Genomic DNA, 16,150 nt, shown 5'->3' with positions numbered 1-16,150 from the left:
TACTTTGTAATTCAAAGTGTTGGATTGTGTTTCTTCTGTTTATGGGCGATGGTATCGCTTATTATTAGGTGAAAAGCAGACTCATCTCATCATTCAAAGCAATAAAAAAGATATTATATAATAATACTTCGAAACGTGTATGTATATTTTTGCTTTAACTATAGGTACAATATGTTGGAGTGATTGTCAAGGTTTCATGTTTTGCGTAAAAAATTGGCTATAACTAAAAAAAAATTTTTTTCGAAGTTTTTTACACGTAAAATAATCGAATAACTCATGGGAAACGAGTTATATAATATTCGGCCATCGTAAACAAGGCTAATTTTAAATCTATTTGAAATCAATAAAAAGTTACTTAGAATAGGATTTAAGGTCTGTTTAGGCGAATGCCTACAATAAAATTTCACATTCAATTAACTACTTTATAAGCAAAAACATAAAATACAGATTATAAATAAGGCACGTCGAAATCGAATTTTACCGCTCCTATCAAGGCAAATTTGGGCAGAATAGAGTGATAGCGAAATGCAGACTGCGGGCCATAGGCATAAAAAATAACTATAGAACAGAAAGATATATTAGCCTCATAGTCCCTTATCTCTTTATAGAGCAAGGTTATTTTCTGACAGCATTGCTCGGTCGATTCTTTGCATTCTTGGTAGACATAACGTAATTAAATCGGCATGCATGTGCTATGTAATGTGGTGTCAAATCTTATCAACTGAAGCATGCAGTTTCCTCTCAAAGGGATACGATCTTATGGGGATTTGCAAAATTTATATTATAGGTATTTCGTTTCCTCAGAACCGAGTCGGCATTAAAATAATCTTTTAGGTTTTTTTTATTCAAAAAACAGTTGATAAGCAATTTTTTTTTATGGCCTTAAGAACGCGCGGAATCTATCTTCTAAAAAATAGATCTCGCGATCTTAAACTTAACCAGTTTTTAATGGTTGATGATGGATTTGGCTACCAAAATAAATATCTTAAACGGCCATACGTTTATTGTAAAAATAATACACAATAACACCTCAGTGGGATTTATTTCATGGCTATTAAGTTTCTCAGGCGTATTGATGCGACTTCATTTTATTCGTGTCAGCGTGCCGTCGTTAGCCATTACATTATTTGGTATAAGGAAGAATAAACAGAACAATAAGTTGGTAATAACTAAAAGTAAATTAAAATACAAAAATAAAATATTCTTTTAATTAATTTATTTATTTTTTTGTGATTCCAAGCATAAATATTTGTGGTTATAATTTATAAAACAGATTAGTAACGCAGTTTTGTTTGAGGGTTATGTTGTTAGTATCTCTACAAGTTACAAAAACAAGTACTTATATTTTAAATTTACTTTTTTATATTATTTGTTCTTAAAAACCATGCAATATTAGCAGAAGCTTTGACTATCATTTGTGCTTCTTTAACGTGCTCAATAAATATAAAAAGGCATAAACTATACTATATATAATTACTATAATAATTTAATCAATAGATAAAGTTCTGAACGATCCATTCATTGCATTGTCCGCCGATTTTGATTTCTTCGCCGCTAGTCCCTTCCATAAATTGTCGTTTAGGTATGTTTTTCTGGAAATAAATAATAAGAATAAATAAATATTTAATTAATGGGTTCAATGTTGGCAGGTCTTGTGCTGTCTTTTGCACTGTTCATTGTTCAAGCATTGTGTTTACAGAAAGTATATTTTATTTGTTTGAAATTCATTGTACTGAATCAAAGAAAGCTATTATAAAAATTGTGTGAATCTAATGGGTCGATATGAGCATTATTATTGAATGAAGATGTGATGCTAAGGCAAGAAATTTTAATCATCTTCATTTTTTAAAAACATCTAAATAAAAAACTTGTTAGGATATTAATTAAATAGAGTAAGACACTGTACACGAAAAATATTCACACTTTTTAGAATCATACTGAAGGAGAATTTGACCTGTAACTTTATTTTCATAATCATCTAGGCTTAGTACATAAATTGACAATAATGTATTGATTTCTTAACTTTCCATACCATAATGTTAGCTATAAAACATCTTTTTCAGACATTAAACAGTATAAATAATTATAGACCGGGCATCAGAACTAAATTTTTGCTCCAAAAGTTATTACTAATTGGTAATACGTCGCTCTCATTCGACCTATCCATGTGACAATATGTCACAGTACAACGTCCTTAGATCTTTATATATAAAAATGATTTCCTATTACCCTTGGTCACGCCATCACGCGTGAACAGCTGGACTGATTTCACTATTTTTTTTTTTGTTGTGTTTGTCTGGAGAAAGTTCTTATGAAACACAAAATTCAAAAAATTGCGCGGAAAATTAGAAAATTTTAGAAAACTTAACGACAATATTAATTTTACATAACTGTCAGCGATCGACAGAATGCGCGCGTGCATACATAGTTAAGACAGGACAACGTCTGTCTGGTTAGCTAGTATTAATATAAAAATAACATATTTACAGGAAATATGCTAATGTACACCTTAAAAGCGTGCATATCACGATATGGAAAAAATATAAAGCATTTTACATTGATGTTTTGCTATGTCACCGTATATTTAGTAAGCATCACATAAGCGCAATATTTTTACATAACAATCTACCCAATGTCCGCTCTAATAATCTTAGAACTCTGGGCCCTTATTCTGCAAGATAGCGTAAACGCGTAACGCGGCCGTGTCATGTTATCTTCGAGAAATGTGCGTGGAATGGTATTCTGTAAGCAAAATGTTTATAGTCTTAAACATGATGCGTTGTGTTACGTGCTTGTTACGCACTGTTAAAATAACGTGTGAGATAGAGAATAAGGCTCCTGATCGTTTTAAACTGTTCTCACCTTGACTCTTCAATTTTATTAACCCACTGTTCCGTCTGTGTTTTCATACTCGGTGCCTCTCCTCCTAGCTCGACTGGAAGGTATTTCTTGTCTATTACCTTGTGAAGACTTTCAAGATTGGGGTGGAAATGTATCTGTAAACCGACAAAACAATAAGATTGTACTTACCTATGTATAATTATAAATAATTATGTTCATAGTTAATTTGAAAAAATCTATAGGAATTAATATTATTATAATTTTAAAATACAAACACAAAGTTCCCTTTATTCAATTAGTTTTTTACATGCACTTTAAAAGCTTCGTGAATCTATTAGTATTTGCGATAAAAATAATTTATTATTAAACTCATATGTTTTGTTTTGTTCATAAACTTAACATTAAAAACTAGCTGTTGACCAACTATAATTACATATATCAGAGCTCACGTTTTGATGCACAATTTATGTGAAACTATAATTTTATCTTACTATGAACACTCTAATACTTTTTATATTAAGTTACTAGGTATTGCTCGCGGCTTCACCTGCGTGTAAAGCCTTTACGCCACAGAAATTCTTCAAACACTACGACGTTAGTGCCATCTACTTAAAAACTCTGAGTAAAAAATTACATTATTTCGCATGGGAGCAAAATACCAGTATAGAATTAATATATACTGGGACAATTCCGTTCAATTTTTACTGCGTTTAGTTCTAACAAACATTCAAATATTTACACAAACTTTCGTCTTTATTGAAGATTATTAGATACTTTTTCGCCCTCACGCCCACCACTACAACTGTTCAAGCCAGTATCAGCAGTGGCGCGCCTTTTATGACACCGAGCAGTGAAGCTCGGCGAGTCGCAGGACACTGATTTGATTATAATATTAGTTAGAAATAATATAAAACTTACTATATCACAAATCTCTTGAGGAAGCACAGGTTTCACAAGTAAATACAGTTTCTCGTAGTAAGACGGGCAGTTGAACACGTGAACTTGTTTTAGCCTAACCGGCATGGCTTCCTGAAATATAGATTTTTACTGTGTGAACCATCATTCCTTAGCAACTTCCAGATGTATATGAAAAAGTGGCTGATTGTCTTTTCGTGAGCTGACAACACAAAATCTTGAGTGTTAGAATATTTAAGGCCCTCCTCTTTACCAACGCCGTGGGACATTCGTTCCATTGATTTAATGCTCACGAGTTACTTGCGGGAATATGCAAAAAATTATCTATAATTTTTTTCTTAATGAAAATTTTAGAGTAACAAAATATTTGTTTTTGAATTTACTATTGAATAGTGTCGGTTGCAAATTAAAATAATGTATTCTTTAAGAAGAGATGCATGAAATTTTATGATTTTAGCTGTAAGTATTTTAATTATAAAATTAATGAAACTATATTGACATTATAAAAAAATTAAAAAACATATTGTAGAAATATTATGATGTTTAATCTATATATATATATATATATTATAAATTTAGAATAGATGGCTTTTAAAAATACGGTCAGTGCGCGCGCCATGTTGGGGGAATTGAAAGCCATGTCACTCAGTAAATTAAATACATATTAGAATCAACAAAATCAAAACTTATTGTCATAATATTACAGGTGATATGAAGTCAGCAATTTATTCTACAAGAAATTCCATTCGTATTTTTTAAACCACCTAACCCCTCTTGGCTGTCTTAAAAAACATTTTTAAGTTGCACGTTTATATAGTTATCGCTTAAAATATTAAGCGATAATTATATATTATATTGGAATATTTATACATTTTCGTTAGGCGTCTTTACACATTGCGCAAAGAAACACACTACTATTTCATTGTATTTATGTAGAGAATTATATTCAAAACTATTAGGAACTTTACAACATAAATATTCCATTGAACTAGTTAAATATTTACAAATATAAAGATTCTTATGTTTACGCGAATGTTAGACATTGAAATAAATTTATTTACGGATTTTATCGTGGTTATTTATCCCCCCCGTGACCACGAAGGCTGCAAAGTCTTCTAAACGTCGGGAGAAAATAATAATATAAATATACAAGTAAATATACTTACGATTAAATACAAAAGAAACTGCCTGAAGTAAAATATATTGACTTTCGGTATTATTTTTAGAAAGTAATGTTGAATGTCCAAAAGTACTATGTGCCCGTCTGCAAACACTGGGTAGTGGTTGATCCAGTAATCAGCCTGTAAGCTGAACGATTTTAGTACATCATAGAAGTCGAATTTCTCAAGATTTGGATCGTACAACTGGTGAATGAGTATTTCGTCGCCTTCGACGTTGTATGTGGCCACGGTTCTGAAAGTAACAATATTTGGTTACATTTGAGACTCATTTCTGCTCGCGGCCTCGTATGTGTTTAGGCATTCCAGTGATCAATTACCCTTTTATTCATGGACGTTATTTATCTAAGGACGGAGCATTGCTGTGATAACGTCTTTTATTATTTTTCAAAGTCGAGAATCTGCCGTACGGGAGACTCATAGTCACTAAGTGACAGAACTCCTATTTAAATATGAAGATTAAAAAAAAATCTGCCGACATACACCCTTTATACGCCTCTAACGACATTAGATAAAAACAAATATATGTTTACATATTGAATTAATTTATTTGCACTTGTTGTAAGTGGTTTGAGTGTACTAAAGGTTACTAAACGATGTAAACATTTGGTAGTGTGTCAAGAACAGACATGAGGTTAAACTTTGTAATGTATTTTTTGTGTTTTTCTTACTTGGAAGTTACTCATGTTATTTTTAATTTTTTTGCGTTAGCAAAATTCGTATGAAGTCATTATGAGTAAGCTGCATCTATATTATTGTTGACTTCATAACTTTTTGTATTTGAAATTATGCTTATATCAAAACATTATTGTAAATTAAAAAATATATATTTTTTTTAAATTTAAACTTAAGTACATTCAATTTTTTAGCTTTATATTTGTTATGTCCATGGCTAAGACCAAATAACTCCTCACTACGGCATTTGGAGCTCTAGGACATTACTAAACAGGACATAGCAACATTCACTTAGATCACCATATCAAAACAATACAAATACAATACTACATTAAAAATGCAGTACAGTTTGACGTCATATAATCTGTATGCGAGAGACATAGTGATCAGAAACGTTTATTATTAATTCTTATCACGGTACTTACGATTATTGCAAATCAATTCAGTCATTATAATGGCTTATAGCTTTAATAGTACCCCATTTCTGCCATCATGTTAGAATGACGTGAGATATTAAGTGGCAGTGACCACGTGACTGATTATATCAGTATTTTGAAATCTTAGATTAGGTAACAACCGAAGTTAATACGTAATTCCAATAGATCCCAAATAATAATCGATATTAATTTAATTATTCAAATCAATAAATAAGGGTAAAAATATACTCTTCGCTCTTTAGGGTTTAAATTGATGCTTTATGATGGAAGTCTTGCTTGAACTCTGTGCCAAACAACCCGATTTATTTCACGGTTTATGCGTTTTCTGCTAACAAACAGCAATCAGTAACTTCCGCATTTATATTTATAACTAGCCCGCGCCTCCACCCGCGTTATAAACATTTTCGGGCTAAAATTTTCCATTATAAAAGTCACGCTATATATATATTTTCCCGGGAGCCTATGTTCTTCCCAGGGTCTCCAATTGTCTCCATACCAAATTTCATCTTAATACGTTGGGTAGTTTTTGAGTTTAACACGTTCAGGCAGACAGATGCAGCGGGGGACTTTGTTTTATAATATATTTTTGTAGAACTTTTTAACAGGAACAATCCCGTCATACATCATTGTTGCATAACTTTAACCGTTTACGAAGCGTACGCAACGGAAGCTCTCAAAACTAATATTTTTTCCCCGTTTTTGCAACATGTTTCATTACTGCTCCGCTCTTATTAGTCATAGCGAGATGATATATAGCCTATAGCACTCCAGGAATAAAGGGTTATCCAACACAAAAAATATTTTTCATTTCAAACCGGTAGTTCCTGAGATTAGCCATTACTGCTCCTCTCCTATTAGTTATAGCGTGATGATATATAGCTTACAGCACTCCACGAACAAAGGGCTATCCAACACAAAAAAAAATTCAGTTTGAACCGGTAGTTCCTGAAATTAGCGGGTTCAAACAAACAAACTCTTCAGCTTTATATAATAGTATAGATATTAATAAAATCAAGGTGCTAAAACCCGCCATAATAGGCCATGTAAGTGTATCGCGTTCCGGGATCAGCCTGTATATATCCAGATCTAAAAGGCCGGCATAATTGTGTCGACTGCGAGGGGTCATCATCATCAATTGACATTCTATTTAACCCCACACCATCTCCCCCCGAGGAAATTCTTGTGCGCTCGGTCTCCACACCGAATGCACGCCCATGCACGGGGGGACATTATGTCGCGGACCTAGGCACACTATAGGTGATGCCTACACCCCCATGGTTGCAAGTTCACATGGGGGGTCTGACAGGGACTCGTAGAACTATTCACCTCCCTTTCCTCTCCGCCCATCCTATTACTTCCTCTTCCTTCCCCCTTCTTTCCCCCCTATTTCTCCTCTTCCTCTCTTCCTCCAGGGCCTCGCAGTCGTTAAGCCGGGGGGTTCGTAGTATCCCATTCACTTGTCCCCCCGGTGTGGACTGTGGGGTCTGTATTTAAAAAAAAAAAACCCACACCATCAGGTACAGTAGAGTCACTTTGTCGTGCCCGTTTTATAATAAAAAATATCCAAAAAAACTATCGATCGGCTTGTAATGTTAAAACAGCAATAAATTAGATAATGATCTAAAACCCAAGGTCAAATAAATTAATTATTTAATGTTATTTTTGAATGTCGATGTCCTAACCTCAGTCATAGAGGCGTCCTGTTTGAACTTTAAATGGATCAAAGACTTAAACCACGTCACCTAATTACTAAAGTCAACTGGAATTTTAGACCTTAACTTGTCTTTTTTGACATCATGTGTGGTCTGAATGACAGAGTGCAAACACTATTATGATGGATAATAATAATAATATCAGCTCTGTATTATATACTTGCCCACTGCTGAGCATGGGCCTCCTCTACTACTGAGAGGGATTAGGCCTTAGTCCACCACGCTGGCCTAGTGCGGATTGGTAGACTTCACACACCCTCGGAATTCCTATAGAGAACTTCTCAGGTATGCAGGTTTCCTCACGATGTTTTCCTTCACCGTTAAAGCAAGCGATAATTCACAAAGAATACACACATATTTTTTTTTTTTAGAAAAGTCAGATTTGTATGCCCTTGGGATTTGAACCTGCGGACATTCGTCTCGGCAGTCCGTTCCACAACCAACTACGCTATCGCCGCTTTTTAGGCTATCGCCGCTTTTTATGATGGATATGGACAAGATAATATGGTGACAAATTCAGAAGAGTATACAGACTGACAACTAAAAATAAGGGGAGACTAGATAGAGAGGGAAGGAGTCAACCACACTACACTTCCTCAGATCAGATAGCTGACATTCTTGGTAAAGGCCTGTCTTAAGTTCATAGGGTGGGTATTTTTTTAAGCTATCCGACGCCATAAAAATCAAGATTTTGATTTTTTTTGAGAGATATCGCTTTTGAGCTTAGCACATATATCCGTTCAGCTATATCTGCGTTTACTTCTAACAAACAACGAAACATTTTAACATACTCGCATTTATAATATTAGTAAGAAAGATAGATTATGTGTAGAAATCAAGCAATATTTTATGTTTACTTTATATAATGTGTTAAAAGAAACTATGTAGTTGACATAAGTACTCATAAAACGTTACTTTGTTTTATACTATTCTGATTTATTATATATTATCTACTATTGATGTGTAATTATATTCAATGTGAGAATTCGCACATTATCTCATTGTATAGGTACAGTCAGCTACAAATAGTTTAACAATTTCAAACCTGACAATCAATGACACACGTAAGTTTATTTGTATATTTTTTTCTTTTATATTAAATAACGTAAATCACTTATATTCTATTTTTGTAAAGAAAAAAATATGTTGATAGAAGACAAAGCAGTTTGAAAACGGTTTCAATTTCTTCAGCTACTGATGTAGGTATACCTTTTTTAAGATATTTTATGTTTTCATATAATTTCACACATACACACGCCTTTTATCCCCGAAAGGGTACGCATAGATGTAACATGTACATCCTCATTCCACCTTGTGTATTCCGTCCCATGATGTGATAGTGGGCGAGCCTATCACCATGCGAGCACACATTCCAAACTCCGGTCGGATACTGAATAGAAAACCCAATATCACTATGCCCAATTCGGTGTTCGAACCCGAGACCTCAGCACTGCAGTATCTACGCCACCGAGGTAGTTTAATATAGGTATAATTTTGCATTTCAATTTTACGTATCTGTAGGTACTCGTTAGCTTGTGAGTCGAGAGTAGACTGTATTAATAATAATATTATAATATTATGAGAAATATAGTATATCGAGGTCAGAGAATCAAACTAAACTGTATAGAAAAATTAACCCCACGTATTTCAATTTTTTCAGTTTTAAAAACATGTTCTTTTGCCTTTCTCACGCAAATTAACAACTTTTGTATTTCAAACAAAATCTTAAGTCTCTTCACAATTTAAATCGACATTAAAATAAATGAAGAGTATTTTTTTTTTTATTTCAAAATTAGAAGAGAGCGCCGACACCCCAGTTAGATTTGGAACGGATCGAGACGAATGTACCCAGGTTCAAATAACATGGCACACCATTGACTTTTCTGTGTGTATGTAGATATTTATCAATTATATATAACTCTTTAATAGTTTCACGGAACCATCGATATGAGCGACGATGAAATGAGTATTTTGTTTACATTTAAAAAATAAAAAATAAACAGTATTGTGTTGGGCTTCGAGTCGCCCTTACAGAGTAAGTGTGGAAAGTAAACCAGGTTTTCCGTAGAATAGGAACTTATATTTTTAATAGAGTTAACACATTAGACAACCGTATTAGACTAGCACACATTGCTTAGTAACAGTACATTGTTATTTCATTCCAAATACAATAATTCAAAAGATACATACTGTTACACGGCCAGTTTACATAACATTATTAAAAAGGCTTTGTATTTGGCTATGCAAACCTCAACATATTGAAGAGCGGAATAAGTTTTATATTGTATTACTAGTATGATTGGCAACCCTGGCAAGAAATTCAAAATCTATTAAACAAGCTTAACTTTTTAATTTGACATTATCATTCAAGATCAACAACGCCTTTTCGCTTACGTGAATAAAAAATAGTCAAAGATATATATTGCATGAATTTCTCATATACATATATTATATTATTTTTGTGACCTTTTAGACAGGACGAATTATTTGTCCCCTTGTAAATGTCCCAAAGAACTTTTACACCTATATTTACAACCAGTTTAATCGCAGTTGTCTTGATAAACCAGAACGATGAGGAAACAAGTAAAATATTTACCTCTAATAACTTTTGAAGCAAAAAATTGGTCCTGATGTCTGGTCTTTCACAAAATATATAGTTGAACGTCTTTGGCAACTACTTAGTTGAGTTGTTAATTTCAAATTTGAAAAAAAACTTACATCAAGCTTTTATCCCTAAAAGGATAGGCAGAGTGCTACCCGGGGCATCTAATTTTTGCCAGTATTTTCCATCCCATGATGTAATAGGAGCCTATCGTGATTTTGGACCCAAATCTAGACTTCAGACTGATACTGAGCAGAACAACCCAATATTACATTTTCCGACCTGGCTATCGAACCCGGGACCTCGGAACATTATCGTACCGCGCACGCAATACGACTACGCCACCAATGCATATAGTATGTATTTTACACTAGCTTCCGCCCGCAGCTTCGCCCGCGTGGATTTCAGGTTTCAAAAATGGAGAAGGTGCTCAATTTGTCGGGATGTTTTTTTAATTTATGGTGGTATGCAGGTGGTCCGATTGTCCGGTCAGGGTCTGATGATGGGATCCTGGTGAAATCGAAGGAACTTTTAACCATTAAGGTTGCACACGAAATGACGGAAGCTTAAAAAATGGAGTAACTTCTCCGGTTTTCCCAACATTTTCCATCACTGCTATGCTCCTATTAATTGTAGCGTGATGAAAAGTATACTATAACCAGCTCAGGAGTATGAAAAATAATTGTACCAAGTTAAGTTAAAATCCGTCGAGTAGTTTTTGTTTCTATAACGGTCATACAGACAGACAGACAAAAATTTTACTAATTGCATTTTTGGCATCAGTATCGATCCCTAATCACCCCCTGATAGTCATTTTGGAAATATATTTCATGTACAGAATTGACCTCTTTACAGATTTATTATAAGTATAGATATGCAAAAGTAGCTCAAAAATTGGCCATAACGAAAACATGCATTTTAAAGTAAAACAAAAGAAATAATATCGTGAAGCCAACCAAATAACTAATGATATATTAAATTTTGTGACTGTTCAATTTAGTCGGGTCCGCGATATCACTTTTGTTGAACTTCAGAACGCGACATTACATTATTATATTCTGTGCTCCAACGCACACTGCTTTGATGTTAGGAACACACCTACATTGCTTAGACAACAGTGAACTTTATACAATAGCAATAAAGCTCAAATTGACTCTACGTATTAGTTAGAAAACGTTTGTATGGGAAATAGAAAAATGCTGTTTTGAGGATTTTCCCGGCAATTATTCGAATTTTTCTCACCTTTTAAACCTTCCCTAGACCTCCACGAATAATTCAAGACCAAGATAAGATGTAAAATAGTTGGCGACCATAAAAATTGGTCCTAAATAAAAGAATATATGTCAATGAATCTAGTTGTGGAATTAAATATAAAGCATTCAATTTATAAATTATGAAAATAAAGAAAAAACTGCAAAAATGGATAATGCGCCTGTCTAAGACCACTTATTTCAGTTGGCGACCACCTGCGTGTTATTAAATAATGTCAGCCCTATATTATACATTGTCCCACTGTTGCGCATGGTCCTCCTCTACTACTGAGAGGGATTAGGCTTTAGTCCACCACGCTAGCCTAGTGCGGATTAGTAGATTTCACACCCTCGATATATATACCCTCCTATAGAGAACTTCTCAGGAATGCAGGTTTCCTCACGCTGTATTCCTTCATCATTAAAGCAAGCAATTATTTAGAAAAAATACACACATAAGTTTAGAAAAGTCAGAGGTATGTGTCCTTGGGCTTCGAACCTGCGGCCATTCATCTCGGCAGCCCGTTACACAACCAATTAGGCTATCGCCGCTTTCTAGCGTGTTAGATTAAGACAATAGTCAACGTTTTTCATAAAATAAACATGTGCATCTTTAAGGCTTTTTATAACTCCAAATCCTAAATTGTATAACCATAAACTTATTATTAAGAATAAGGAGTAAAAGAGAATAAAATTTTATGAGTTACAATACGACCTCATTTGTGGCTTTCTAATATATTTTTGAAGTTTATATTTCAGTAGCTGACAAATACATTTTACTTTAAATTTAGGTAAAATTTATTTGACACCTATTAAACAATTGAAATGGATATAAAATTATTTACCCTTCATACTTTAGTGAACAACGCATATATGAAAAAAAAACTAAGTTTGAATGTCGCGCGCCTTGTTAATTTTTTATTATATTCTGTAAGTCAACACACGTCTCGGTTAACGAACGTTGTTTTTTTATTTCAAGTTCAGTGGCTGGTATATAATTTTGTCAAATAATATGCAACAACTTTTCAAATAATATTTAAAGAATACTTTTTCTATTTATTTCGAAACGAAAGCTTGTCTGAAATTAATGAAATCTATTAACACAACTGGTTGTTAACTGGAAGTGGTCGCTAAACAAGCGAAACTATTCTATATGTTGTTTTCCTTACATTTACTTTATATTTCCATTAAGTCATATATATATTTCCGATAATTTTATAATAAGGCCATTAAATAAATTATACGTGTTGAGTATGGATCTCAGATGTTATTATTTCACCTTCAAAGAAGTTATAAAATTCTAGAATTAATTTAATGGATTATATAAATGAATATTATTTCTCAATAACATCAGGCACAAAAGTAGTTGAACAAATCAAAATTTCAAATCACCTTTAAACTTTTGTGTCCCTGTTCGTTTTTTCTTCACCAAAATAAACTTCATAGTTCACTTTATCTATCTATATTTCTATACTATTGTATAAAACTGAAGAGTGTGTGTTTTTTGAACGCGCTAATCTTCGATACGACTGGTTCGAATAGAAAAATTCTTTCAGTGTTACATAACCCATTTATTGAGGAAGGCATATAAGCTATAATACTTCACTCTATAACCAATAGAAGTGAAACATCAATGAAAAGTGTTGCAAAAACGAGGAAAGTTTTCCTTTTAAGAGATTCAGTTGCGTGTACTGTGTAAACTTTGAATGACGAGGCGAGCTTGACGTTCGCCTGATGGTAAGTAATACGACCGCCAATAAACAGTAAAAACACCATCCAACACCTTGAATTACAATGTATTATTTAGTATCACACTGCGCTCTACATCCTGAGACATGAGCTGTTACCTTATTATGACCAGTAGTTACACTGGTTACAATATCCTTCAAACCGGAATACATACTGCTGCATGGTGGCAGAATTAGAATTATTTTTCTATACTTACGTAATGGAGTTCGCAGTTAACACTCTGGGCGACAGTGGGTCTCTATTAGTGTACAATTCCGGCATATTCTGCCTGCCGGCACAAAACTTCTCTATACATTGTTTAGTTTGTTCCAGACTTCCGTAGCAGCTATGCAGGAATTTCTTGATCATCATGTCGGCTAAAAATATAATGTGAATAAATTCTCAAATGTACATATTAAGTAAAGATTTTGTATTACCTACATACATTAAATTAGTTCCTTGTGCACAACTACGTAATTTATATTCCTCGGTTATAGGTTCAAGTTATATGACAGGAAAATGCTATAAAAATGGTATAAAGTGCGCGGTCAAATTATCCCTTGTATGTACACTCGATCTTACATTATTATGCAATAATAGCATGAAGTTAGGAGAGGCTGAAAACCAGTGGTTTTCGAAACTAATGTTTCACATATCCTCAAAATTCTTATAGAGAAAGTTTGCAGGTTTCTTCACGACAAGCGATAATTCACAAAGAATTCTTATGTGACTTAGAGAAAGTCAGAGTTGCATGCCCTTGGATTTTGAACCTGCGAACATTCGTATCGGCAGTCCGTTCCCGCACAACCAGGTCATCGCGGCTCTTTATTGTTGTATATTTTGCTAAAACTTAATGGTCATTATTTCAGCGATAAGAGTGTCATGAGGGTAGTCTTAAAATTATAGACAATTCAACAACTCACTGAAGTCTTTCGGCAGATGATCCTCTTTCGCCATCCAGTCTCTGATAAATTGGATATCATTGTTGCTGATGTTTGTCATCTGTAATATTAATGTGTAATTACTAGAGTTATAAAGTTTTTATTGACGTAATATATACCAATTTTAAAAAAGATACATTTACTTATTAGAAATCTCAACATTGATAGATTTGACAGCTTAAATGGGTAGATTTATCGATGTTTTCTGTACCACAGTCCCTTACAAAACGTAAAGCAGGACTTCGGCGAGAATTAGAAATGAATTTATCTTTACTTAATACGCGTTATTTCATGTCAAAACATTCCCAAACTCGAAGTAAACTCACATATTATTAGGATGCGAGTTTGTCGTGCGGTTTACGGAGTTTATTATTATTATTATTTAATTTGAATTTTACATTAAAATAGATACTTAGTTATTTGGTTATTTTCATTTTATTTCCAAAGACATAAAATATATAGTTAGTTATTTATTTCTAATTTTCATAAATATGTTTTTTTTTGTTATTTAAACCTTCGTGTGTATATATTTAATTATATACATTCATTTATTACATGTGGTTACATAGTTGTGAAGCTCTAGGTAAAAGGGTTATGTTGCTAAAAAAATATAGAGGAAAATATAAAGGAAAATTTATAAAAACCTCGCCTTTTCTTTTTACATCTTTAGCTCTTCTATTTTCTCTATAAGGTTTCCTTATTAACATTTTTTTTAAGCCGGTGAACTAATATTTGCTTCCGTCACCATAGTATAATAATATTATGGCTACACAATTATCAAAATAATTTAAAATATAAAATAAATATTTTTGCATGTTTTCTTTTCTCGGGTACTAGCCTAAAAACGAATATCTAAGATTTCTTTAATTCAAAAGCGCATGTAATCTTAGGATTTCAATTCATTGTAATAGAATGGGATTTATTTTCGTGGCAAAATTGTACAAGAATTAGCTACACCTTTAGACTGTTCCAAAATTAAATTTAAAAATATATAAGTTTATGCTATTAAAATAAAATACCCATAAATTTATTACAGTTAAATAAATATTATTCGTGAATTTAATATGCACATAAAAGTATAGGAAAATTTTTCTTTGTGCAGAAATCATAATGAAATCGTTACCTTGTTTTCGCAATTCGCCAAATATTTGTCACGATGTATTGCTTATGCGAAGTGTCGAATTTCACTGACAAGAACGCTTAGCTCCGTGGTACAATTCTAACTAATGCCTCGACGAGCGTGGTGATAATATGAGTAATATTTTGTAAGGCAAACGCGGGCCGACGTGCTATTTATCTTAGTAGAGCGTATTTTTTTTTCTACTTTTGAATTGTATACTATTATGGACTACATACAAAATATTATTTTAATTGTTAGAATATTATTATTAGCTATTTTAACATGTTATTTTTTTATTACACACATTATTTATTTATTTATTTATTTTAAGGACAAACAGTGGTAATTACATTAAAACAACTGAACCTTACAAACAACTAACAATATTTTAAATGCATTACCTTTAGTTGCCACGGCATGCATTGATATGTTGGAAAAAACAATTATAAAATATAAAATAAGTAACGTTAACAATCATAAAATTAAGGAACAAAAATTAAACTGTATTTAATGTTAATAGCTTATATTAAATAGGAACATAATGACCTTTACCTTCTATTATGTAAATGATAAATTAGTTATATAATACCATCATTCAAAGCCTTAATTCACGCCTTGTATCTCGAACTGAACCCTCCGTTGCACTTATTTTCCACCGTGTGTATTCCTTCCTATACTTACAAGAGGCAAGACATATTGGGCGCAAATTCTAGTCTCCGGGTTGATACTGAGTAGAAAATAGAATATTACT

General features: G+C 32.9%; 1 protein-coding gene across 1 annotated transcript; it reads right to left on the bottom strand.

Annotated features, from left to right (window-relative positions):
• Positions 1-1,454: 1,454 nt before the first annotated feature.
• LOC115446675 (alpha-tocopherol transfer protein-like) lies at positions 1,455-15,531 on the bottom strand. Its single transcript, XM_030173439.2, has 7 exons — positions 15,403-15,531; positions 14,262-14,340; positions 13,556-13,715; positions 4,923-5,169; positions 3,760-3,870; positions 2,863-2,996; positions 1,455-1,592 (listed from the first exon to the last, which is right to left on the bottom strand). Exons 2-7 carry the CDS (start codon positions 14,338-14,340, stop codon positions 1,487-1,489), a joined length of 837 nt encoding a protein of 278 aa, XP_030029299.2. The 5' UTR covers positions 15,403-15,531; the 3' UTR covers positions 1,455-1,486.
• Between the last annotated feature and the right edge of the window lie 619 nt (positions 15,532-16,150).

The sequence above is a fragment of the Manduca sexta genome, chromosome 8, assembly GCF_014839805.1.
Source record: "Manduca sexta isolate Smith_Timp_Sample1 chromosome 8, JHU_Msex_v1.0, whole genome shotgun sequence".
Classification (NCBI taxonomy): domain Eukaryota; kingdom Metazoa; phylum Arthropoda; class Insecta; order Lepidoptera; family Sphingidae; genus Manduca; species Manduca sexta.
The sequence above is the reverse complement of the archived record's forward strand: the minus strand, read 5'-3'. Positions and strand labels throughout refer to the sequence as shown.

Bases quoted from the DNA above. Each gene is read 5' to 3' on its own strand.
- LOC115446675 (XM_030173439.2), bottom strand. From the start codon at position 14,340: ATGACAAACATCAGCAACAATGATATCCAATTTATCAGAGACTGGATG. The intron at 5,170-13,555 runs GTAAGTATAGAA...TGTTACTTTCAG, and splicing joins TTAACTGCGAACTCCATTAC to AACCGTGGCCACATACAACG. The intron at 3,871-4,922 runs GTAAGTATATTT...TCTATATTTCAG, and splicing joins AGTTTCTTTTGTATTTAATC to GAAGCCATGCCGGTTAGGCT.